Here is a 27,930-nt window from a genome sequence, read left to right as displayed (position 1 = left end):
TAAATGCCTGTAATATAATGTAATGAAAGAATAATATGACCACAGATTCTCAGCCCTTAAGGACTTTAACTTAGGTACCTTCTGACCTCATGTGATTACACAGAATTCAGATACGATCACACATCCACACAATAAAGCACCAGACTTATTTTCTGTTTTTACCCTTCTTTTTCCTGGCAATCTTGTCAGCTGAAATGCTCCAGTCCCACAATCAATAATTCTCCCCATTTGACATTTAGCTACATCTTCTGCCAATAACAACATCAGATGAAAGCTGAGTGATCAAACTAGCCAATTTGGGGACACTCTGATACACAGGAGAAATGGACATATAAGGAAGTACCCATGTGATGCTATTTCAGCCAATTGAACATGTTTCTAAAAATGTGGTGGTTGCCATCTGTGTTTTGTGTGGTTGCTAACTTGCTTGCTACGCAGCAGATTTCTGAGATTCAAAAATATGAAGTTAGACAAAAAAAAGTGTGAACAAATTTTTGGAGTTTATTTTCTGACCTGTATTCGGACTTGTGTTCAGTGTTCATCCCTTGCGGTGTATTATATCTGAAGAAAAGCATGTTTTCAATGTACAAAAATGCCAAGTTACTCACACATACAAGGCACTGTCTATAAGTCATTAAGTCTTGAAAAATTGAGGCCTGCCACTGAAAGTACTAATACCAAAATTAGGCCAAGTTACAAGAAGCAATATTGGCTAATAATTAATATCTTAGCTAACACAAATTCCAAAGTAATGCTGCTACCCAATGTTCCCTAAATTATTAACCTGGACTTTGTTTTTTCATCTTAGCACCTGAACACATTGTGGTCATACAAACTTTTAAGTATCACATTTAAAAAAAATAGTTAATAGTTATAGTTATTTTTATTTATAGTTATTTTTAAAATTTTTTAAAATGGAATGTTTTAAACAGCTGATGAACACTTACATACCAGAAAGGATATATGTTCATCTTGAAGCATCGAAATTGCATTATGCATTACGATTCGGTCCAGTATGTACCAGATATATGAGAGCCGCTACTGGGTCACAGAACTCAACCATATTCATGACACAGACAGCTACATGTCTTCAAGGTAGGCCATACAACCTCTGACTGCTGTTGCAGGCGTTGGCCAGCCAGGGGAGTGTTCTGCAAGGCTGCAGCTGAGTACTATTGGAGTCCTTTCGCAATGACGTTTCACATAGCAATAATCATACAATAAGCATACAGGCATGATAAATGATGATTTGAAACAATCTGATCATTCACGTAGTAAATAGTAACTAAATAGGTAAGTGTTTATAACTTTATTTCCCTATACAATATTGATATTCAAATTATATCAGAATGTTCAATATATACATTATGTTTAAGAAAATTCACAAAGGGGAAACCATATGGATTTCATGATGGCAGATTTTCTTAAATTCGCAACAATCAAATAGACTGGTGTGTTCTAGTGTTAACTACGTTTTAATTAGGCTACTGTAGCTACCTTGCAAATGTCACATTTTTAAATTAATGTTAGCTAGCCTATAGATCATCTACTAACACACAAACAATTAGTTTACCGTGCATACAGTAACCCATTAAAAACACTTACTGTAATCTACTTAAAAATACGATAAAATACTTTCATTTATTTGTAAATATGAATGAATCCATGTCCATGTGCTGCTTTGAGCTAGAATGTATGTGTGTTTGCAAATGCTTTTGCATGCATTTGTATGCATGTCTCTCACTAGATTTAATTATCTTATGGTTCATAAATGAATATTCATTATTATTATCAATTGCTCATGACAAACACAATACGAAAATTTATGATATTTTTTTAAAAACCTATTCAGTGTACAAAAATGCTAACTTACCCATGCATACATCGTCTTTTAGTCATTAAATACATGCTAAATCTAGGCCTACTGTTAAAAGTATTGATATCAAAATGAGGCCAAGTTACAACAAACAATATTTACTATCTTAGTTTATATACTATCTTATATTTACACACATATTAAACACGCTTTATTCCTAAGCAATGCTACCCAATGTTTCCTAAATTAGATCTTTCCATCTGAATACTATGCTAATGTATCACAGGTTTGGCTCCCAGGATAAATCCATTCTTGATTAATGTTCTACATTCGAGACTGCTGCGAGAAATTAGCATTCATGAAAAATGTGTTTGGTGGCCACATCAGGCATGGGAAACATCAGACATGGGAGACTAATACAAAACTATGAATCTACAAACTGTGACTCATGAGTGAACAAGAATCAGGCAATTCATGAAAACCAAATATGATTGTTAACTGTGCTTACAAACGTTTCCATGAATCTCACATTGATTTTTCATAGGAACTTTAATTAAGAACAAAAATAATAAGAATTTAAGAAAGGTTTTGTGAATAAGGCCCATTGTATATTTGCCTGCAGTTGGGCATAGCCACAGAACAAGATCTAGCCAGTATGCAAACCTGGAATACAGACCAACGCAAGTGTGCTAAATGTAAAATTAATTAACTTTTCTTTCAAAATACACTTTTGCCGGACATAATGGGCAAAATGTCTGATACCAAGGATACTCCATACACAAAAAGACACTAGTCGCTTCAATCAATACAGCTTAACTGAGCCCAATCAAGTGATCTTTTGGAACCTTACTGGGTATGACCAGGAGACTACTAAAACAGCCATGGCCTTGGATAAACAAGAGGCTAATGGAATATGTCGAGCAAAGCGTACATATCGATGTTCTGTAGTACGACTAATACACATGTACAACTTAACCCTCCTGTTATGTTGCGGGTCAAATTGACCCTTTTTAAAGTTTGAAAATCTAGGAAAAATACTTAAAATTATTTTTTCAGTATGAAACTTCTTCTACTGGCCTTAATTAGTGTAATCAACATTTTAAATGAAAATGGTTCATTTCATGTATTTGCAAACCCCCCCTGTATGGGGATTGACCCGGGAACATTTTTGCTGTACCTAAAAAATGAACAGAACAGGAGGGTTAAGAAAAATTGGAAGATCATTTAAAGGAAATCAGAAATAAGGAAAGACCAAGAGCAATGCAAAATGTTTTAGCCGTTATTGCGTGATAACTGAAAGAGACTGCGTCGGACAGGCCAGCAGGGCTATTAATGTGCTAACAGAATCAGCCACACTGGCACGCGCGTTAGCACGGAATAACAGTCGCTAACAGCCTTCAGATTAACGACAAAATCCGAGCCAAAGCTAATGAGAAAAGCTCAAACACAGCTAGAGGCAGCTCAAGTTGTCCGCAATAATGGCCTTGTCCCAACAGAAAGTGCTTGGCCTTTCAGCTTCCTTTCCTGTCTAACGGTAGCTTCAGTTTGATTTTAATGCCAGAGAATTTTCTAATAAATGTACAGCAAAGGGCAAGAAAATGATTTCATTCACAAAAAAAGTAAGACTGGGAGAAGCAGAACAAAGAAACTCCTGGAACAGCGGCTTCGGGGCTGCCGTTAATCACTCCTGGAGGACCTGCGCTTAATTGCTAAGTGTTAATTAGAGATTTAGTGCAGGGGGACTGCAGAGCACCAGTGCCATTTGCTGCTAATACGGTTTGGAGGGCTGGCTTGCCACAGCCTGCTGTTTATGATTGAGCCCTCTCCAGGGTTCCCTGTTTTTCATTAAGAGGCAATGCCTACATTCAAATAGCAACTAAGCACAAAAGCGTAGAAAAGAAACTTAAAATTTCAGGAAATAGTCATCACGGGAACAACAGCAGACCGCTGAAGAACATTCACTTAGAATAGCAGACGAAAATTATTTTAAATCCGTGCCTCCTGTCATATTGCAAAAGGCTTCATCCATGCCAGGCAGTCAAGGGGCAGGCTATCGCTGCTGGGCTGCCAAGCTGCAATGCAGATTTGTGCAATTATAAAAAGTCAGCATAGGGGGCAAGTGCTTAGCAGCAGGGTATGGAAAATGTGGCAGTCCCGTTCATCTGTTAGAGTGAAGGCTGCAAAATTTGAGAGTTGCTGACATTTGCCATGACGAGCGGAGCACATTTGTCCCTACAGCAGGGCTTCGGGGGGACAGGCTATTTGGGCAGGACCCACGTTCCCGCTGGGACCTCGCCTTTAGCGTACTTGGCACTGGCAAAACCCACAAAGCCCTCAATTCTGACAGCAACTTTCAAGGGGTTTGTTTAGCAAATGGCTGGGAGTGAACTCAGAGGATGGAGACCTATTGTAAATAGCAATGGCAGTTCAGTAAGTTGTTGGACACACTGACTGCTCAACAAAATAGCTTTTCTGTTTTTCCGGGGGCGATGATTCGGCGGTCTGGGTTTTGCAACGACGCTTACGATGCGACACGAAAATCCAACCCTTTTCTCTTATTCAGCTGACCGTTTGGTTTACAGGAAATAGCATGATGCCGTTACTCTTTAGTATTGTGCAAAATCATGACGAAAAAAAATAAGAATAATAACAGCAAAGATTATAGATTTGAGGGCACAGACGACAGATTCAAGCTGACTGCTCTCTTCGGGCGGTAATTGTTATTTCAAACAGGAGGCCACCGAGACGATGGAAGACATCAGTGGGTAACTGACTGAACGGGGAGCTTTCAGCAGCGCGGAAACCTCAGAGTTCCCCGTCAGAATTCACGCTTCACTTCGTAAGTTTGGGGCAGGTGCAATATTACTGTCACACCAAACCCCGTCCACGCTGTGCAGGCAGGCAGGCAGGCAGGCAGGCAGGCACGTGGAGTGCTGGTGGTTATGGGAAGAGGGAGGAGGAGGGCGGGGGGGGGGGGATCCTCCAATCTTGGAGATGCAATTTTCTCTGTGTGACATGGGTCACAACAAGCCCGAAAAGAGATGGCAGATTCCACAGGGAAATGGAGAGGTGTCTGCCAGCCTCACACCTCCGCGCCGGCTAGCCGTACTTCGTGTCCAAGAAGGGAGGCAAGCTCAGACGCACCTGAAAGCCCTTCTCTGAGAGCACGGGGAACTTGTGCAAGCTGCAGCCGTTGCCTAGTGACCGCAGGCCTTTTAAAGTAAAAAAAAAAAAAAAAACACTTCCAGAGACAAACTGGAAATCATCAAAAGACAAACAAGCTAATTTCAGTTTAAACGAAAACCATGAATAATTAATTAGGTCATTAGGTCATTCATTTGATTTTCATATTTTCTTTTTCCATTTTGTAGTACTTATTTGCTTTGAATTTTTCTACCTTACCTAAAGAGAATTATTTTAAAAACCCACAGTGAAATTAAGTTTAATCAACAAATGACATTGCATTACAAATATCATGTGAAGTCATAATTAAATCTACTGTAAAGCATTTAGAATATGATTGCTTGACTTTCTACTCGGTGCCACTGTTAACACCATTACTGTCTCCATTTAAGAGCTAATTTAAACCAGCTTGTTTGATTCTTTGGGACCGAGAATTTATCTCAGAGGTTCACTGTGGCAGAATTCTTCTTTCAGTTTATACCAAGGCTTTCTGACAACCAGTTTTCCTATTGTCTTTGATTTTTCTTTTTTTTTCTGATTGGGCATATAACCCTTTTTAAACGGGGTTTCTTTCTCCATTCGAGCTAGGAGGAATTCAAATAATAAAAATAATTGTCACTTAAATACTGTCATTTCATCTCACTTGTGAATCTTCAATCTAGTCAACACAACATGCTCCCGCCTTCACTCCAGCTGAAGCTCAGTCCCTGCTAATGAACACCAAATCCCAAGTCTCATTAAAAGAAACGTGTGGGAGTGAGCACAGGATGAACGCGGTCCAGGTCTGTCACAGTTGGACTCCGTCTTCCGAGACCAAGATGCAGTCAGTTTCAAAGATAAGACAAAAAAGCTCAGCGGCAAAATAAAAGCCTAACAAAATATTGCTGTCCTGCTGAAACCTCCTCTCTCTTCCTTTCTGAGGGATATCTCTGAACAGTGACGCTAAACTACAAAAGAGGAGGGAACATAATCTTCTTCACATCTCAGCAGCTCCTGGATTCAATCAATAATTCCGCTAAACTCTGACCCAGAATTAAAAGTTTTCATTACACAGTTTGGCAAGGTAAGAAAAATGAACTCACCAAACAGTGAAGAAAGGGAAATTTGACTTATATAACAAATTTTGAACAGAACTTGACTGAATTGAGGCAAAACATGAATTTCTTCCTAGTTCCAGTGTCTGGCCATGTTTGCATGTTCTCTTTGTGCACCTTCGGGACCCACAGGAGCCACTGGACAACTGGACCAAGGTCGCTAGAAAATCGGCAGGAGATTTGAGCCAATGCGGATCATCGCATTAACCTGTGATTGGAAAGCACGGAGAGGATTCTAAGGATGGCAACACTTTCCCGATGTGTGTCAAGAAACTCCGGCACGGAGCAAACTGCTGCTGGCAACGCAGAGGCCAGAGGCAGCAGGAATTCTTGTATGGTAAAGGTCAACCTCCGTTCAAAAGTGGAGCGCAGACAATACTTGTCAGAGGAGAAGCAGGATTCGGGGCTAATTTGCAGCAAAGCAGAGGGCGCGAGCGCTGCGAAACGTGCCTAATTCCCCCGCCTGCGCATACAGACACATGAAAAAAAAAAAAACCCGCACTCCTCAAATATTAATAGCAATTTACAGCGTCGCCTCTGCTACGGTCTGGCAGACGAAACATTAGCATTTTGATTAGCGGCGTCGGGCCGCGGGCGGAGAGCGTTCGGCTGAGAGGCGCGCCGGAGGTCCGGGGGGCCATGGCCCTCTCCGCGCCGCGACCCGGAGAGAGGATGAACAGCTGGTGCTCCGACTTCAGCGCCCCGTGACTCCGAAAAGTGGGGCGCCGGGCGCCACCGCGGCCCCCCGTTCCCCTCCTTTTAGAGCGCCGGCGCGGCGGCAACGGCATCCGTCTCCCGCTCGTTCGCCGGCCTGTTTTTTTTTTTTCTTCTTCCTTCGCAGCCACCGCCACCGAGGCGCAGATTCGCCGGCTGATTCCTGAGCTCTCGTTTACCCTTGGCCAGTTTTTGAAGGACGATGAAGGCGGTTCACCCCCGCGGTGGGTCTTTGGAGTCAGGCAGGGGGTCGAAGGTAAGAGCGTACGCCAAAACCCTGCTCCTGAGCAGCTCTCTCTCTCGCTCTCTCTCTTTCTCTCTCCCCCTCTCTCGAAGGGTCGGGTGCCAGGCCCTCACACGGACGTCTCCAATGCGCCAGGAGCTCTATCCACCGAAGGGCTCCAAGCAGCACGGCTCATTAACGCCAGCACCGGGCCCACCGGGCGCGCCGGGGCACCGGGGAGAGGAGCGGGGGCCTGCTTGGGCAGCGGCCAGGGCCTCCACACAGCGGGGGGGGGGGGGGGGGGGAAGAAATGTTTACAGGCTGCACAAGTGAAATTTAGAAAAGGTGAAATGGGGTAGCCAGACACTCCCATGTGCCCATAACCAAATCCAAAAACTCCTGCCAAAGCATCGCACATCGCACTTTGTGCTGAACAAACACACGCGTTGCCTAGGCCTGCTCGGGGACTTTGTCGGTCTAGGTGACTAGCATATTGATCGCCTCCTCTGTTAAAGTAATCTGCGCCGCCATTAAAATGATCTATCTGTTTGACAGACAACCGCTGTCCAAGGGGAACGTAGATCACAAAGACAGGAAGTGCAATGACCGGCGAGCGGAAGAAAGAGATGTTCCCGAACGATCCTCCGCAAAGAGGCCAGCGACCTGTCACGGCATCTGAGCGGACCGCGGTTAGCGCCCTCCGGGGCTCAAAAGGTCGCTCGTTTAAAAGCCATGTTAGACGACGCTTCCTGTCATCAGACCCGGCGACGCGTGCCGGTTAGCGCTGCGGCGAAAGATAAAAGGCGGGTAATCCCGCCCCGTGCCCGCTAATCCTACCACGTGACGCACGCGGTAATGTAAACATCGCTCTTTGAAATGAACCTTCTTGTATTTTTTTTTTTCCCCCTGACAGCACCGTCGAGACAACGCCGCCCGGTGTTTGTTAACATGGTCTACATTACATTACATTACAGGCATTTAGCAGACGCTCTTATCCAGAGCGACTTACACAACTTTTTTTTACATAGCATTTTACATTGTATCCATTTATACAGCTGGATATATATACTGAAGCAATTTCGGTTAAGTACCTTGCTCAAGGGTACAACAGCAGTGTCCTACCCGGGAATCGAACCTGCGACCTTTCGGTTACAAGTCCAGTTCCTTCCCCACTGTGCTACACTCCGTCTTATGGTTTACAGTAAATGATATTCACGATCTCCTTAGAGCTTCCTGCTATATAATGTTACAGCGCGTTCGCTAAATGAAGTGTGACTTTTGTAGGGCAGCTGAGGGGCCTATCAAGTTCTTGGCATAAAGTGCATAGTTACAATGCCACATTTGAAAATTTGCACCCTTACATGTGCTCCAGAAAAAACTAAAATGATGTTTTTATTTAAATAGTGTCCCTTAAGGATCCCATAGATGCATGAGATGTGCAAATCCCATGCAGTCATCTGTCCAAATAAAAGTGAATATTTTACATGCGTTCAATAGCACCAGAGTCACCAGTTAACATCGAGGATGATTAACATGCATACATACATAAAATATCACTTTGTCATTGGAGCGTAAGTGATTGGGTGTGTGCTTTCAATCTGGGTTCACCACCTGAATCCAGCCTATAGCAGTGCTGACTGCGGTCAGCAGCCCAGAAGCAGGGGGGGAGTATATTTGGCCATAGCTCCAGGGAGGGAGTGCTCCATTTCACTCCTCCTATCGATTAAGTGCCTGCGGTCTGGCTGCACCCAGCTGCCCAAGGAGTGCAGTCCAACACGAGAAATGCAGCCGGTGGACTACAGAGGTAAACGAAGCGGCGGCTAGCTGCACATGCTTCAGCGGGAGCGTGCACCTGTTCTGCTCCCACCAAAATGTAAAAGGGATGCCATAGCAACGAGGCAGGCTTACAACTGTTCTTCAAACGAAAAAAAAATCGAGATAAAAACATGTGAGAACTCCGGCTCTTTCCACGCAGCATGTCTCGCCGTGTCCCCACTTTGCCCCCACTCCACTCCACTCCACTCCAACTCCACCCCACTCACCTTCTCCTGGTACTGGCGACGGGAGGAGTCGAGGGACTGTATGAGCGCGGTGGCGTGCCCGACGAACATGGCGTAGCAGGTGGCGCCCACGATCATGCTGAGGATGGTCAGCCACACGTCGGTCATGCCCACGGGGGGATACATTCCGTAGCCGATGCACAGCATGTGGCTCATGGCTTTGAACAGGGCGTAGGAGTACTGCTGACCCCACGTGTCATTCTGGAGGAGAGAGGGAGAGATACGGAGAGACGTACAGTGACAATGCCCTGCTTCAGCAGTCTGAAAAGCAGCGGATGGGTCTAAAAATGCCAGGGCCTATGGTCCGACAGTAAAAATGGCAGAGCATCAGGAAAACAATTTATCCTTAAAGCAGCTCTTTTTAAGGAAGGTACACAGCTCAGATTATGTAAATGTACATTTTTTCTACCATTTGCTAATTGATGATCATAATCCTTATTTCCCTCCACATGTGAAACATACAAAAAGTTTATGGAAAAATTAAATAAAGGTTGGTTGGTGGTAAGCCTTTTTCAGAACATACACAAAAAAGTAGGTCATCTCATTACAAAATATGTGACATTTCTGTAATTTGTGTACTTGTGGATAAATTGATTCCCTTTTGGATTCCTGCTGTAGCCCATGCTAAATCAATATCAGCGTTGTCCTGAGATGACATATTCAAATGCCTCACTGCATTTCATTTTCAAACGAGTAAAATGTGAAAGACATAACTAAAAACTACTTCTAATACCATGCTTATAGCTTATAAACTGACAAGAGAAAACATGCACAATGTCACCGAAACAGGACTAATATAGTTGCTGATAATGGAACAGGAACCAGTCCAGATAAAAAAAGGTGGACTATTTCGGTCATGGCTTCTCTGACTTAAAAATGCGAGCATGTCATGTATAAACACACAGATCGCTGAATTGGTGTTCAACACCAAGACAATCCACTGCCATTTTAATTAATCATTTGGGTCTTCACAGGTGTAATCTGAATCTGATGTGATTGTTTTTGTTATTTTGAGTATTCACAGGTCACAGATTAATCCTCTTTAATGCTTCATCTCAAATCCCCATAATGAATCGGATCTCTGAAGATCAGATTTCTGGCTGTGGTAATTTGTAACATGCTGAGTTCATTGCAGTGCATTGATGGAGTCAGGGTCATATAATTCCAGGACGTGATCTCTTAGGTTACGTAAATTTTATGTATAGGTTATCTAAAGCAAACTTGTGCTTGTTTTTGATCGTTAAAATGAATGCTGAATTGTTTGGAAACTATTCACACATTCAGATCAAATTATGCTGGTGCCCAACTGGTTGGTGTACAAGCAAAAATACGAAGGAACACTATTTCTCCTTGCCTCATGAATGACAGGTAAACCTTTGCTTGTCCTGATAGCACTGCAAATGTTGTTGCCTGGATAACTGCATTTTACCCCCTACTGTACAGTATCTCATGAAGTCATGAAGCTACAGAGCACACAACAACCTATAAAACAGACCACATACAAAACAATAAATTAAGTAAACCAAAACAACAGAGGAATAAACTTAAAGGGTAAATACGATCAGAAACACAGGACAGAAATACCCAATGTTGCTCAGGACAAGTTAACAGAGAAACGAAATGGAAGGTGCATTCGGAGACTACAGAATTTGGAAGGGTCATTGGGAGAGGAAGGAACACTCACCACCATCTTGTTTTTTGACACCCAGCAGTCCGCAGGAAAGTCTTGCAGCATGGGCACCAGGAACTGCAGGCAGCCATCCCAGTGGCACAGCAGCAGCATCATGCCGATGAGGTTGACGATGCGCACCATCGCGCTGGCCAGGTCATAGGTCATGTGGAAGATCTGCGACAGCCGAGGAAAACAAAACGACGGTCGGCACAAGTGAAACTTTTTGACGTGTTTTTTTCCCCCAGCATGTGTTCTCACTTCCCGCACCCAAAATAACAGGCTTTCATACCTCTGCTCCAACCCATGCCTACTTTGTTTTGCTCCTGTCCCCAATATTACACTTACTGTTCCACAAATTCTCGAATTTATTCTTTTTTTTTCAAATATTTTTTTGGGCTTTTTTCAGCTTTATTAGACAGGATAGTGTAGAGAGACAGGAAGAACTAGGAGGGGAGACAGAGGGAGAGACATGCGACGAAGGTCGGCAGTCGGACTCGCACCGCCGACGTCGCGGCTCGCAGTCAGCATGTGGAAAGCGCTCTATGGGCTACGCCACTGGAGGCCCCCTAATTCTCAAATTTTTTGATGTTAAGTGTCGCCAAGTGATGGAGCAGTTTTTTAACCACCATTTAAAGCCATGTTGGGCTTCATTTAGCAAGACCTTTAGCACGCACAAATCCTTTTAGCATGTGTAAAACTAATAACACAATTGGCGATTGGCGCAAAACAAATACCATGACCAATCGCCGATAACGTTATTGCTTTTGCGTTTGCTAAAAGGTTTTGTGGATGCTAAAGGTCTGAGTAAATCAGGCCCATTGTTTGCAAACTGACAAATGGAGTCATGATGTAATAACTACAGCCTACTGCATAAGCCAGTGCACTTTTCACCGGTGTGTCTAATGGTTTTCTGAAGATGACCACAGGGGTGGCAGCGTGGGAATACCGCACTGCCAAAAAAAGAAGAAGAAACAGCAGTGAATGACTCTAATGAACCACTTAGAAAAATGAATGATATTACAAGATGGTAAGGACAACCACTTTCCTGCAAAGTGCTGGCGCACTTGGGATGTTTGCTAATCCGGAGATAAATATGCTCTTGGGAAGCTCCTGGACGGCGGCTTGGCTTTTAATGGCCTCTGCAATTTAAAGCCACTTAATCCCATTGAGGGTTACGGTGCGCACTGTTAACTACGCTGCTCCTTATTAAAAGGCACTCAGCGCTATTTAAAACATGACGCTTAAGAGCTTACAGCTGAGAGAGAGATGCTCGCTTTAGCCTTTTACGCTGGGCTCAGCCTAAGGCCCTGGCCTCAGAAAAGGACAGTAACCCTGCACAAATTTTCCATTGACTTATTGTCCATCAGGTCCAGTATGGTTACATGCAAAATACTCCCGTTGCATAATGATTTTATACACCAGCATGACTGGTTGAGTCCTTTATTATGGACGATGGCTTTTATATGCATGGCACATTTTTAAAGACTCCTTGGTACATCAGGAGACTGCAAGACTGTTGCAGATCTGGTTAGGAGCAACTCCCCCCCAAACCGGGACCGAGATATCATGAAAGTGCCAGCAGATAGAAACTCCACATTCTACTCAGATTAGGAGAAAAACCTTAACTCAGACTGAGTAGTGGTCAAATTTCCCATCCCCCTCTTCCTGGGTCCTTGTTCAAGGCATTTTGGGGCAGGTGGGTTTGCATAATCTAAGGAGAGTCACTCACTCCAAGGCATCCTTCCAACATCATCTACCAAACATACAGCCCCCCAAAAAAGTGCTCACCACTGCAACCTTCTACACACAGCCCACTTCTACACTTCTACACACAGATATCTATCTATATACAGACAACACCCCAGCTAAGAATACACCTATAAATATGACATGGCATTTCAGTTTTGAAATAAAAAGTGCTCTGTTATAGCTTTTAAATTATTCCGCAGCATATGAATGAATCATGGAAAACTCCATAAGAGGTCAAATTACTTGCATTTCCAGGACTGCTTTGCCTACAAACAGGAGGGCCATGACGAGTATCCTCCTGTACACTCTCAGAAGAACCCTCCAGTCACTCACAATGCATTTCAAACAGAAGGAATAAAATAACCAGTTTTAATGCCTGCAGCGTTTCAGTTAAGGCTAAATTAAGTGTGCCACTCCAAGCCACATTATAATGAGCTTTGTATTAAATAACGTAAATCAACAAGCTACTGTTCAGAATAAGAGGAAAATGCTTGCATGCACACAGTAATTAAGTAATTGTTTACCTACTTCCAAGTTTATGGAACACCATGATTTTAAAAGAGTTAGTTTAAAAAAAAATTAATTATCTCATGATGTCAAAGCACTTTCTAGTGAAGTGGGGAAACTCACCTGAACCAATCCTGGAGGATCCCCAGCTTAACAATACACGTTTGATTAGGCAAATACTTCCTGAACATTAACACTATAGTCCTGCTTTATAGGATTTCTCACCACACCAAATCAAGATTTTACTACTGTTCTGAAACAGGCCCACGGATGCTCATGTAGTAAATGCAGTTTTACGAGAAATCTCCCAATTGACTACAATAGAACCTTTCAAGGCTATTCCCCAATATCTCCTTCAAACCCCTCCATCCCCCATGTAACATTAATTCCTTCTCACATTTACACCGAAACTTAAGCCTGCATTACATTTTCAAAAAAGCCCAATATTTGGGGAGGAAGGCCAACTATGGCAACCCTGGATAGTACGACTGAGTCCATCCTGAAATTGCAAACGATGCAAGTACAACTGAAAATGTCACCCAAATACAAAGATAACATATATTAGCAATGCTACATATTAAACAGTGCTGTATTATTCCATGCAGGGGTTCAAGGGGGGACACCTCATTTCAGTTCCTGCTTTGTTTTAATGTGCATTAGCGATCCGAAACAGAAATAGGCTGTCTCATTATCAAAAGACACTCTGACAAACTTGTTAAAAACTCGTCCTGCTATGTGGTCGAAATTTAAATAATTATATTGGAGCGGACGCCCGCAGCTTAATTAAATACATTTGATTGGAACATTAACATTGTTGAAATATTTTCCAAAACGCAATGAAACAATTACGTCAAGCCTCTTGCCGGGAAGAGTTCGCCGTGTATGCGAAAACACGCATGCATCAGGGGGCAGCGCATTAGGCGTGATGGCTAGGTCTTATTCATTTAACTCACAGCCGCACGCAGTTAGCCCAAACTGCATTGTTATCCACACAAATGACAAAGGCTGACTGATGAGGTCAATGAGATTGTCCTCGGAGTCGCCTTAAGGATGAAGCTGTTAAACATGCTGAGCTCATCACTGCAGTCACTGCAGCAGACCAAGACTGCCGGGCATTCCACCTACGGCTTTCACATTCAAAACAACTGAAACAACGAAGTTTCTCTGCAGCTGAATCGTCATTCATAAATCTGGCTATGCCATGATGTGTGGTGTCACTGGTAAGATTCTTAAATTGTTTTCATTTCAAGCATCAATGAATGTGTATTATTTTTTCATGAGTATCGCAATCACATACCCATCACCATAAATACCTAAGTAGCCTACATAAGGTGATGAGCATTTTAGCATTTTCAATGTCAACTGACTGTGTTGAATGTGCGGACGGTGGGTACACAGGCAGCCTTATAATTCATGGTAAACACTAAATTCACAAAGAGATGCACCTCTCTGTGAAAAAAGGAAAAGCATACAAAAGCATACAATTTAACCAGGCCAAGCACGTTACATATTATAATTTATGTGCATTGCAATACATACATAAATCATTATGCAATCTAATAAAGATTGGAGGGGGGGAAAAGTAAGAATCTAAAAAATAAAAAAACATTCCTTAAGGAGACACAAGCAGTCATTTCAGAAACAAGTTCTAAGTACAGATTAAGTTTTTTTTGGTCAAAAAGAAACTCTCATGTGACGGAACAGATTTTACTCTGAGGCATAGTATGGCAAGAGAAGACACAAGGAACCTCACCAAAAACTAAACCAGAATTACCATATGCTAGAAGAAAGTTGCACACCAAATTTCCAGGAATTAAATTTAACGTCAATTAATAAACACCTAGGTTAATGGTTACAGCCTCTCGATACCACTATAGAACCTAGAAAAGCTATAACCTCTGTTCTAATGAAACCAAACTATATATATATATTATTATATATACTGTATATGTGAGTGTGTGTGTGTGCTGGATTGTGCATTTTCATGTAATACTCCTTGGGAAAACCTGCTGTGGGTATGAATGTCACAAAGGTATATTCTCAGCCTAGTCTTGTCTGTGATATTGGCAAGCTTTATTGTGCTTTCAAAAATACCCTATTAAACGTTTTCTTCCTCATTGTCTCTGAAAGAGCAGTTCTTGGCCTGTGTATTCAGCCACAAAACACAGACTGGTTAATTGATCTATATTTTGAATGTATATAATTTTGAAGATGCCTGCGCAGAGCTGTCTTATCAACAAGCTCCAGTATATCACCTGCACGTCATGTTTCTCCTCCAGCCCAGCATTCACCCAGCTGGGACATGAAGGCCATAAATCGCAACAATCCCAAGTGTCCATATTAAATAAAAATGGCCTCGTGGGCTCAGCTCAATAGAGAAACACGGGAGGTTTTCCTCCATAGCTCCTGACTCAAGAGATCGAAATCCGATGGGTAATTGTCTGCCATAACAAAACAATTCCTAATCAGATGCTCTTCCTCAAGTATTGAAATATTATTTACATGTTCCCAGATATAAATAATCACCAGTGTAAAGGAGTGATTTAATATGGCTTTGGTGGGGGGAGAGGGGGGTGGCTGCTCAAAGAAAAAATGCTTTAAAACTGTGTGTGCCTACCTTCAATGCTTTGTGGGAAGGGGTAGGCGGTGTACATATCTGGAGGATTAGCAATTAGCGCATTCACTCGAACTAATTATAATTCTATTCTATTCCATTCTATTCTGCTAATTCTATTCAAGGCGCTCTTTTGTCTGTTTGAATGAGACAAGCTGAATGAGGAGGATATCCTCAACCGGAGTCTTATTCCTTTCTCACAATAAAACATGACAATGAGTGAAACCCGGCTGTCGTGTCGCTGGATACTGGAGACGGCCAGGCAGCCAAACTGAAATGACGGATCTGCGCAGACCACTTAAAATGCCATTATCTTCGCCCAAGCTATCCCTGTCCCGGGCTCCGGAATGCCATCTGCGCTACTTTAGACGAACGTTGTCTGTCATAAAGTATGTTGGACTATCTCGAACGGCCAGGATAAGGCATATGAGAAGTCTGGCAACATTAACGAGGCGTTCTGTCAGGTGCACGGACGTGCCTCGATAGGACGGAAGCCAGAACTCGGCCGTATCAGCCGCAGGCCTCAGCGAGAGTCTGAAGAAACGTGTGGGTTAATGGCGGAGGGGACGGATTCCAGCGGAGGCGAACGACTCCTCGCTCGGCAGGAAGCGGGGTCGCGTCTCGCCGCGGGGGCGCGGTCTGAAGGATCCGCTGCACAGCGCCACACTTTCACACTCCCGTATCGCGCGCGCGGAAAGGCAGCGGGCTTCAACAAGGGCTCCGGGGGGCGGTGGGGGCTGGGGACGCTTAATGCTGACTGACAGGAGGTGTCTAGTGGGTGCGGAGGTGCGATTCTGCAACCGGGCCCATTAGAAGGGAGCCGTAATGGCGGCCGCCGGAGCGCAACCAAAGATTGGACAAAGTGACATGCGGTTTCCACACCAAGAGGTTGACACAAGAAATGACACTTTCCTTTTAGATTTCATGGCACTGCGTGCTCTCTTCCAGGGTGCACTTTCCCTAGAAGTCATCAGGGGATGAACACAGAAACGTCGCTCTTCCGACTAAGCATCGAGACTGACTGCAATTCGAGTGAAATTTACAGGGCCTCGTCTGTGTCCCTGTTAGCCAAGGTGCTTAAATGTGAGGCCATAAGTTGTCTTACAGTTTGAAAAGAAAAAGTCTTTAATACCAAATGTGAATGCCGCAAATCAAAGTAAAAAAACAAGACCAGGTCAAGACCTAGTACATGGCTGGACCGAACCGGCCGACCACTGGTATAACTTCATCAGTCAGTCACAGACATGCGCAGTGTAACGTCATCACTCACTCAGTCACTCAGTCACAGACATTCGCGTTTATAGGGCTGGCCCCGCTGTTGCGGTCCAGCCAAAAAAGAAGCTCATCTTCTGGGACTTTAGCGTCGACTGTTCTGTGAGGCAATCTCTATGATCTTACAGTCATGAGTCAAAGGTTCTGCAACGCCGGCCTTTGGTTCTGCCTTTCTAAGCAGCGGCGCTATCTGCCCACAGGAAATAAAAGGGAGAGACAACCAGCGACATGCAAATCGGTCCTCCGCTATGATTCGGCAGTCTGTACCTGTCAGTAAATCCTTCATTCTAGCAGAGTTTTTTTTAGAACAAAATGACTAATAACACTTTAAGTCATTTCAAACTGAGGTAGTTTTAGAAGTTTTCTTATTTTTAAAACACAAAGGGCTCTATTTACCGGTTAGCGCATGGCATGTTGTGAGCCATCGCACTGCATGCTAAAATGGTATTTTCGTCATATGTTTTGATACGCCTGAGCCATTGGGTAATTTCCTTACTCGTCATGCGCCCAAGTGGGAGGAGAGTCGCTGCTGGGGGTGTGTCAGTCAATCCAGGGAAGCGGATAGCAATTTTCCGATTTGTGCCCTCGCCACCCGCCTGCCCAGAACAGGTGTACGAAATAAAGCACAGCCCATCGCAGGGCGGATGGCAAATTTCGGGGGTTTCCAATGCAATGCACATTATTACAGGCTATTCAAAAGCCCATCAAGAGTTTTCATGGATCATATGCTGTCCAATTTGACTTTGATATAAATCCCAGAAGCAGGAAAAAATGCATGCTTTGTATTTATTGTTCATTGTCTTTTTTATTTTTAAAAATAATTTTCATTACTGTATTTATTTCAATTTCCAATTGCTTATGGCTGTTCTAAAACTGCATCATGGTCCATAGGGTACTGTCTTTTGTTCTTTTTATTACACCTGTGTGTAAGGAGAAGAATGACAATAAACGCAACTTGAACGATCTTTTCATTTTACTATGTTAGTAGTTAAAATGATCGCTACAGTACTGGCACAAATTGTGGATAGACTGTATTTATAAACAGCTTGATGATTAATGTAATATAAGAATATATCTTTTTGGCATAATAAATGTAATGTGTAATAAGTATAATATCAACATGTACATTCTACAAAAATGTATAAACAATTCACATAATAGTAATCATTAAAAATTCCTACAGTATTAGTTCATACCAATATAACTGAGCAGTCCAATCTATCTTGCTGGTGGATATATTATAATCAGCTTGAAAATGTATTGCTTTGTCCAGTATTTTTCTACATAAAATTAAAATATTTGTGTGAAGAAAAAAACTATTTTTTGGAATGTGTGCTTTATTTCAAATTACTGATGGTCACAGAATATCATTACCACAAATATATTTTGTATTGGGTAGCACCAGCAGAATTGTTCCCATTTTTACTTTTTACTGAAATACTTAGAAGTAATGTGATCAAAAGCTGTGCAATATCTTTACAAAGAGTGTACATTTGTCTGCTACAATAAGAAACATTAAGTTTGAAGTGATCACAAATGGTTTGTGTACAGTTAAACACACGTTAACGTGTGTGAGGTGGAAACCTGTTTTTACCTCTTCTATATTCTTTTGTATGTTCTATTTAAATACCACATGTAGATCAGACAACAATGCCATATGGGGATAGACATGCTGTTTCATTGCTTAATATCTATGAGTAAGTAATTCAAGTCAAACCTATATTGATTTGGAAACAGGAGTTAAATGATCCACTAAGTGTATTCAAAACAAGACGAAACTACACTCATCCAATACAGCTCAGTTCAGTTAAGCCATGCGATTGTCATGAATTAATGATGGACTCTGTGCGTTATAATTTCTCTTTCTTTCACTTGAGCAACACTGAGTCATTTTACTGCTGTGAGCGGGATCGCTGGCATTGCATGGTCTTCCCTGGTTTTATTGTGTTAAACAAAATTTCCAGATACTGTTGTCTTAGTTATAGCATAATTAACCCATAATAAACATTTAGGCAATGTTCAAATTTTGACAGAAGAAAATTCACATATTTATGAGATTCGTTATGACTCAATTTTTGAAAAACTAGAAATACCGCCTTGCGGTTGTATGCCTCCGCCAACCAGTAGCCAATTTGGATATAAAATGTCATCACTTCATAATTTTATCCTATTAGACATTTGTGTGAAACTTTGTCATAATTAGTGTATGAATTATTCATTATTAGTGTATGAGTGACCTTGACCTTTGACCTCTGACCAACAAAATCTAATCAGTTCATCCTTGAGTCCATGAGTTTGTGCAATTGAAGAAATTCCTTAAGGCAAAATGTTTGTATTCCTCAATGCAAAACATGTTTGAGTCACTGACCTTGACCTTTGACCTTTAACCACCAAAATCTAATCAGTTCATCCTAGAGTCCAAGTGGACGTTTGTGCCAAATTTGACGAAATTCCCTCAAGGCAAAAAGGTGTTTTGTATTCCCTCAATGCAAAAACATGTTTTGTGAGGTCACAGTGACCTTGCCCTTTGACCTTTAACCACCAAAATCTAATCAGTTCATTCTAGAGTCCAAATGGACATTTGTGCCAAATTTGAAGAAATTCCCTCAAGGCGTTCCTGAGATATCGCGTTCACGAGAATCGGGCCGGACGGATGGACGGAAGGATGGACGGATGGACGGACAACCTGAAAACATAATGCCTCCGGCCACGGCTGTGCCATCGCGGAGGCATAAAAAATGACAGCCCAACTCTGCACCTCTCGCAAAAGAACATCTTGGGAGAAACATCCGATTAGTACATCATCATCCTCATCTTCCACTGCAGCCATACACCACTGAAATTGGCAGTACACCCTGCTCAGTTCACATAGCTCTTAAAGGTAATTAAAACAGGTCATTTGATTGTTAACAAATCCAGCTGCTCCAAACACACTGATAATATATACAATATAGCCCAGGCCTGTTTCCAGGCAGGCAAAAGACTTTGTACAGTGTGTTCCTCGCCTCTGGTCCAGGAAGTACCAACATTCACTAGCCACACCCAGTGTACCCACGTACCACACCACTGACTGCAACCCTGTGCCGCCTGACATTGATTCTGGATAATAGAGCCCTAAATGGAGATTGATTTGTCTTTCATTTGAACTGCAGTCTCCAAAATGCTTCGGAATCGAGTCCCCTTCAGAATTTGCTCAGAGGAGATCAATCCAGTGCTTTCGCATGAATGTAATCAAGTTGACTATTCAATTTTTTTCAAAGGTCTCACAAGTTATGTACCTGTACCACCAAGATGGGATCAAGGGTTTCCTCTACTCACAGGGCATCAGTGACTGAACTAGCATTAATAAATAATAACAATAATGGAGTAGACTACCAATACATTTAAGTTTGTATGTACAGTATATACAGTGTGTGTATATATACATATATATATATACACACTGTATATATACACACACATCTATATATATATATATATATATATATATATATACTGTATATATACACACATCTCTCTCTCTCTATATATATATATATATATCTATATATATATACATACATACACACAAACCTAAATTAAATTAAGTTCAAGAAAAAAAATCTTGATTTCAGGTCATTATACAGTGATATTGAGGATAGCTATGAATGCCTAGCTGTTGGGGTGGAATCTTAGACAAAGTTCACTTCAGATACCCTGCAAGTGATACAAGTCTCATCACAAAGGTACGACTTTGCCTAGCCTAGGAATCTGTTCAGAATCAGTGAGGAGGTGAGGTGTTGGCCATGTCCTCTTAAGAGATGTGAATCTAACTTTTTCAACAGCAAATACAAAGCGTGTGTACTAGTATCAATTCATTTGATCATAAAACTTCACATTTTTAAATGTATCTTATGTATATGAATATGGTCATTTTTAAAGAACAAAAAAATGTATTGCTGCAATATTAAAAGCAAAAAATAATTCGCTCTGAACCCTTCAATTTAAATGTACTAATTTTAGTGAAAACCATACACATGACAAATTGGCAATGCTTCCTTGTGTCTTGTCTGGCAGAACAAATATCGTATAACTTGCACACTATTACAAAAGAAATGTGTAAGTAAATATTGCATGAAAACATACAGTGTTATTGTAACTGCATTACAGCAATAAGCACTGTGATCTCAAACCTCTTTAATGAAATTTTAATTTAAGCTAAATCCTACAGGCAAAGAGATCTGAAATATCTGTGTCAATAAAACAGCTGTATGAAGTGAAGGCCTGCTCGTGTTTTACCGTCTTCCCCGCCAGTGAGTCACTTCAAATAGACTTCAAAAAACGTTGGCGCGCTTACGTAATGTGAACTAAGCTGTGTGAGGAAGCCCACAACCTGACTCACGCTCATCTGTCAGAGGGATAGAACCAATCTACTATTAAAACTGTCAGGAATGAGTTCACAGTAGAATTAATTTAATTTCTGTCACGTTTATTTCCCAGGAGTCAACCGTTTGTGGGCTTTGTGCTCAGGCAGGTGACAAGACGCCTCCAGCAGAGAGCTCATTTCTCTGTCACCATATGAATCCACCTGGTAATCTGGGGGACCCTCTGATGTGCTAACGTGTAGCAGGATGTTTCTTACTAAATTATGCACCCACTGGGCTGTCATTCATGACATTCATGAAAGGGTAGTGGGGAGCATTGGAAACTTTCAACTTAACTGCAATAACTTATTATACTTATTTGAAATTAAATACTTATTTTATTTGTATTTCCTGTTGAGATGCTGTCAAGATGGCAAGTTCACCTTGCCTAATTGGTCCACGATTCAGTGTTTACTTTTTTGAGTACGATTACCTCCTATTTTCTAGTTTTCCTACTACATGTGTGCAAAGGTCAACTGCAAGGTCATTAAGCCCCTCTCCTCCTCCTGATTTCGTACGGATACAGTAAGAGCCGTAATGAACTGTGCTGCCTACCTCCTCCCATTGGTGGAGTGGTAATGAACTGTGCCGCCCACCTCCTCCCATTGGTGGAGTCGTAACGAACTGTGCCGCCTACCTCCTCCCATTGGTGGAGTGGTAATGAACTGTGCCGCCTACCTCCTCCCATTGGTGGATGTAGCGGATGAGCCGGGAGAGGCGGAGCAGGCGCAGGAGGCTGAGGATCTTGGTGAAGCGGACGATCCGGAGGGCGCGGGCCGTCTTGTAGAAGTCCGAGTCGATGCGCGTCTCCACGATGAGGAAGATGTAGTCGACGGGGATGGAGGAGATGAAGTCCACCACGAACCAGCTCCGCAGGTACTTGATCTTGATCTGCTGGGGGTCCAGGATGATCTCGGTGTTGTCCTCCTTCACGATGCCCGTGCGGAAGTTCAGCACCAGGTCCACGAGGAAGAAGGTGTCCGACACCACGTTGAAGACGATCCAGGGCGGCGTGTGCTCGTCCTTGAAGAAGGTGATGCCCACGGGGATGATGATCAAGTTGCCCACCATCAGCAGCAGCATGGTCAGGTCCCAATAGAACCTGCACACGGGCATCATGGGAGCGCCACGGTGAGGAGGAAGGGGAAGAGGCAAAAGAAGGTTGAGGAGGGAGGAAATTTAGTATACAAAATAAAAATAAAATAAACGATTTAAAGTCACCGCTCTCTATCAATACTAGATTAATACTGATAATGTACAAATGTGACTGGAAAACAATTTTAGATTTAGTATACAAAATAGAAATAAAATAAAGTGTTCAAAGTCACTGCTCTCTATCAATACTAGATTAATACTGATAATGTACAAATGTGACTGTGCTAATACTACAGCAGCATTTGTTACAATGTTACAATTACATAGCCTGTAAAATGTGTTGTGACTTGTAACATATAACTGATACTAAGCGTCATTGGTGAACGTTTTCCAAAAGTACTGCACTGTCCAATAGAAAGCAAAACTTTGGCCATATGTTTGCAGTCAAGACACAAAACTCTAGAGGTACTCTGCAGATCTGGCTAATTAAGTCATGTCCAACTCAATTTTGGTAATTTTGTGATGGTTGGTTAAATGGGAATAAATTGTGGTGGAGGTTTGGCTTGATTATAGCCTATTATATCAGCCATTTTAATTCTCTTTAATACCACTGAGACAAGGTCATTCAGAAATGGTATTTTCGTCATGTGTGATTTACTTGTCCGGGAAATGCAAAGTTGCCACATGCCCATTTATATTTATTTAACAAATGCATATCTTAAACAGTCTGACAGTCTATCTCTCTGTCTCTCAACATCCATCAGTCAAGTGTGATCGCTTGACTGTGCGATTTGTTCAATGTTTGTGTGCGCACATTGGTAAAATATCAGGAAGCACAAGTGTCAGAATTAGAAGGTGGATTTAAACATCCCTTAATGTGCTTTTATGTGTAAATTAAGATTTTTTTTATTCTACTCAATTTATATGCATGTACATGTATATGTTTAGGTATGCATGTATGTATGTGTATGCATGTAAGTACATGGATACATGTAAGAATGTATGCATATTTGTGTATGATGTTGTGTTGTGTACACACAGTGGTTATTACTATCCAAGACAAATTTCCCCAAGGGGAGAAATAAATTCATCAATCAAGCAATCAGTCAATCAATCAGCTATTCACAGTGTCTGATGTGCTGGGTTATAAACACTGCTCCTACTGCTTTGTAACGAAGCACAGACTAATTCTGTTGCATGAAGGGTGATCTATCCTTGGGGCATCAGATTGTATGAGGAGGGGGTTCCCGCATTTTCAACCTGCCCTCTGAGCCCAGATGCATTATTCAAGTTCAGCTCCTCCATGAAAATCCATCACACAGCAGAACCAATCTAGAGCTGAGCCAAAATAAATGAAAAGGCTCTAGTTATCCTGTTTATGTTTGCAATGAGGGCAGCAAAGATATGAAAAATCTAGTGCCAGTGAAAACTTTTTTCTTTTTTTTTAATAAAGAGTGGACGCATTGGGTTCCACACAACTATTGTGAATAGCAGTGAAACTACATACATTTATGGATGGATTATTTTCAAATTACACACCATGCACACAGTCCAGGCAGAGAGTAATTGGAATTCTTCAAAGTGAAATGGTATCCGCAACTTCAAAAGAAGGTTCTGTCAGGCAGGGTTATACACAATGTGATCTTCGTGTCAGTGAGTTTGTTCTTCCTATGCTTTTTAAACCCAGGATAACAAGGGAAATTCCAAAGAAAATCATGTATATCACTAATGATGCTTGCTTTCTTGTGTTTGTCCCAGGCCATTGCTAATGCTAACATCTGTAGGGTGCTGAAATCCTTCCCACGCAAAGAAACAAAATTGGATAATGAGGGATAACCCTGTGAAAAACCATTCCAAAACAAAGTGAGTCAGCCTACCTGTTTCTTAAAGCAATGACAATGGCACTTATTTGTTGAGTTTCTGGCAGTTCTTCTTGCTGTGTGGGTTCCCTTTGTTTTTGTGTACATAAACTGGGTCAAACCTCAGAAGGTAAAAAACCAAAAGAAAAATAATAATAAATCTGTTCTATCTGGCAGGGGAAGGGGAAGGAAAAGAAGAGTAGTATTTGTTTGTTTTTGTCTTTTTCCTTGTGGAGTCTGATGAAAGAAAAGGTTAGAGACACTGCTGTCAGAATTCCCCAGGGAGGGACCAAGAGACAGACGACAAACGCACCTGTCTGAGGCCCACTTATTCCGTGGATTCAGAGGCACAAACGGCACAGCAGACATATTCAAAGCAATATATGCAGAGCAATGTGTCTGCAGCGCGTAAACAGCAGTCAAACGCCCCAGCACTCAAGCCTCCTGATATGCAATGAGTTCATGCATGTGCACACGCTCGCCTCTCTCGTTCTTCGCATAGCCTCTTAATGGAAGTCAGTTCATCTCGACAGCACAGATCCATTTTCGGTATTTTATTATGCATTGGGTGCCTGACATGGAGGAAAAAAAACACACTTCTATAAATACACAGGAAGCGTAGATGAACCATGGAAGCACATCTGAAGGAGCAGAATCCCAGATTCCCCCATGATTAGCACCCCCCCCCACCCCCCCACCGAGTTAGTATACCCCAAGCAAATGCACTCCAGAGTATTCAGAAAATACCATCTGATTTTTTTTAGAGGGGGAGGGGGTTTGTATTAAAAAGCATGACATCACTTCTGTTCTCATATCTCAGCACGTTTCCAACCCTGCGCGAAATGAAACGGGGGGGGGCGGGGGGGAACCCACCACCCCCCACATCACCTGCCCCGCCCTCCCCCCCCACCAGCAGCGGTAGCGACTGCCCACTGAAAACGGGAGTCCTTGACATTTTCCTTCCCGCACACCCAAGGGCAGAGCAGGAGCCCGGTCTCGTGTGTGGCGGCCGGGGATGTCAGAAGCACGCTTTCACCCTCAAAGTGCCTTCGGCTACAAGATAAGCCTCTCAGGCTCGCGGCGCTGCACCTTAAGTAAGCCGTCCTACGGGTACCACTACCAGACTTATCCTTATAATTGCCAGCCCTACAAAGAGGCAGACCTATGCAGAGGGAAACCCTTCTCTCTGAGCTCCATGTCTGGTTGTTGTCATGTATTTATGGTATACAGTGGAATGTCACTCACCCATTTGTTTCTTTTTTTTTATAACAGTGATGAGTGAAGACACTAGGTCAGGTATATTACCTTAAAGGAGAGGCCCAGCTGCAGCATGTTGCTACTCCAGGCTGTCTAACTGACTGAATGAGGACAGCACTGTACACCGGAAAGAAAGAAAAACACCAGAGCATGACACCAGGGCTTACTGAATAAATTACAGTTATTTCTGAATGTGAAAAGAAATTCCCTTCTTGCATCATTTTTATCCAGTTTTTCTGTTGTCTTTGCTGTGGTTTGTTTTATTTGGATGGGGTGGGGGTGGGGCTGGGATTGGAACGGAGCGCTTTTCGGAAGTGCTGTTCCGCCCACGGGCTCCGGAAGCTGTCTCGCACGACGTCGAAGGCAAGAGACACGGGTGCCCGCTCGAATAAATCGTCAGACTGCCCCGGCCCGTCACAGAGGCGTCGCTTCCGCACGGTGGGGGACACCGAGCAGTTAGACGGGATCTGTGCTGAGTTCCATCAGAGCTGACAGCCCGGAGCCAGACCAAACTACTGTAGGTGGGAGGGCAGGGGGGAGGGGGTTGGGGGTCGGGGAAAATGCAGCCTCATAAGCTTCAGGCAGAACTCTGAAAGCCAATCTCCAAAGCACATCAAACGACCCTCAGGAAATATACAGGCCTCAACCTGAAGGGGAGCGGGTAAGCCAGTCACCAGCTAACAGGAAGTAACTATAATTACTGCCTCTGAGCGCAATACATATCTAGCCAATAAGGGTCAGTCCCCATGGTGTCTGGGGGGATTGCACCTGCCAGCCAGTAACTGGGGAAGTGGATTGAGAAGGGTTAAGCCCGTTTTTGTTGATATCCAGTCAACTGCGCCGACTTTGCCGAGCTTGACCGGCGGGAACGCCGGGAGCGTTTCGCCCGCCGCTGTCCGCGGATGCTCTCGGCCCGGCTATATTTAGGCGAGGCCCGGCTGCCGTTTTATCGCACCCAAACACCGTCGCCAGAGAAGATTTTATGGCGGAGGGAAAAGTAAATCTCTTTAACCTCGGGGGGAAGAGGAAAGAGATGGATTTGCAGAACACGGACGCAGACGTGGGTTTACAGAAACAAAATCGATGGGAGAAAGTAACTGTTCTCGATGTTGCAAATAAATGAAAAAGGCTCCCTTAATGAGATTACAACCAGGAAATTGTTGTTTTGTATTCCATCTACCTATAAAACTCTGCCGAGGCTCGTTCTTGCCAAGAGACGCTCCAGTGATCAACGAGCCAGGGTAAGCTCCAATGATTACTCAGGTAGAAGGCATCTTTGCCCATGCACACCACATCTACGAGCCCGGGGATTATGAGCGAAGTCCATCTGCCCTTTGCCCTCAGGCAGATGCTTCCGTTACTGAAGCCAGCATCTGCCACAAAGATACCATCCAATACCATCTTCTTGACATCACCACTGGTCTACAGAACGGCTCTAAGACGCAACATGACGAAAGCCCACTCTAATGCTTTCCTTCATTCATGCTGACCAAGCAACCCCAAAAAGAACTAAATCTTAGCTTTTTAGCAGACAGGCATCCCAAGGAGACTCATTTGTGTAAAAAAAAGTCAAGAGACAACTTCAGGCTGGGCCACCGGGAAGTTAGGGACGGCTAGGCGTCACAGCTTGTTCGGAGCAGTGGATTTCTGATGCCCCTAACATCCCTGTCTGCACAGACTCGAGAGGGACTTCTGTATTAGCAACACTGGTGTCTGTGAACAAAATGAGCACAGCGATAAGAATCCACCCCAATAAACCCTCCCCCCCCCCCACAAACCTGCCCCCTGTGACAGAAAATGCCTTGGTAGCCATTCTCTACTCTTCAAACGGCTGCCGGCTAGGCGGGTGGCTGTGCATATCATAGGTGCAGTTTGCCCTTACAGTGACAGGAAGAAAAAAGGAGAGAGAAAAATCTGTGGAAGTAATAGCAAGGGGAGAGTCTCTTCTATCTGGGACAGTACATTACGTTATTTACGTGCTTAGCAGATGTTCAAATCCAGGGCGTCGTACAGAGCTTACGCGTCATCCATTTACACAGCTGGGATATTTGCCGGAGCAAATCAGGTTAAGTACCATGCATGAGCGTAAATGAGCTACAGTGCAGACTGTAGGTACTTGAACAGCGACACAATTTTTGTTGATTTGGCTCTGCGCTGCAACACATTTGATTTGAAATGAAACAATGAATATGAGGTTGAAGTGAAGACTATCGGTTTTGATTTGAGGCTATTTACATCCATATCGGGTGATCAATGTAGGAATTACAGCCCTTTTCATACACAGTTCCCCCATTTTAGGATACCAAAACTAATTGGACAAATTAATGCTGTCATATTTAGTACTTGGTTGTAAATCCTTTGCATTTGACGACTGCCTGAAGTCTGCAACCCATAGATATCACCAGATGCTGG

General features: G+C 42.9%; 1 protein-coding gene and 1 long non-coding RNA gene across 2 annotated transcripts in view; one reads left to right on the top strand and one right to left on the bottom strand.

Moving 5' to 3' along the window:
- Nucleotides 1-27,930, bottom strand: part of hcn4 (hyperpolarization activated cyclic nucleotide-gated potassium channel 4) — a 66,267-nt gene that overhangs the window by 21,935 nt on the left and 16,402 nt on the right. Inside the window, exons 2-4 of the mRNA XM_064336037.1 lie at nt 21,986-22,409; nt 10,775-10,936; nt 9,073-9,291 (exon numbers count right to left, since the gene is read on the bottom strand). Coding sequence (XP_064192107.1) covers nt 9,073-9,291; nt 10,775-10,936; nt 21,986-22,409 — 805 coding nt within the window. The remainder of the gene's footprint in view (nt 1-9,072; nt 9,292-10,774; nt 10,937-21,985; nt 22,410-27,930) is intronic.
- LOC135255202 (uncharacterized) lies at nt 14,052-25,671 on the top strand. Its single transcript, XR_010330121.1, has 4 exons — nt 14,052-14,238; nt 24,161-24,265; nt 25,238-25,355; nt 25,534-25,671. It is a non-coding gene; the product is annotated as an uncharacterized LOC135255202 (long non-coding RNA).

The sequence above is a fragment of the Anguilla rostrata genome, chromosome 5 (assembly GCF_018555375.3).
Source record: "Anguilla rostrata isolate EN2019 chromosome 5, ASM1855537v3, whole genome shotgun sequence".
Classification (NCBI taxonomy): Eukaryota; Metazoa; Chordata; class Actinopteri; order Anguilliformes; family Anguillidae; genus Anguilla; species Anguilla rostrata.
This window is presented reverse-complemented; position numbering and strand designations above follow the sequence as displayed.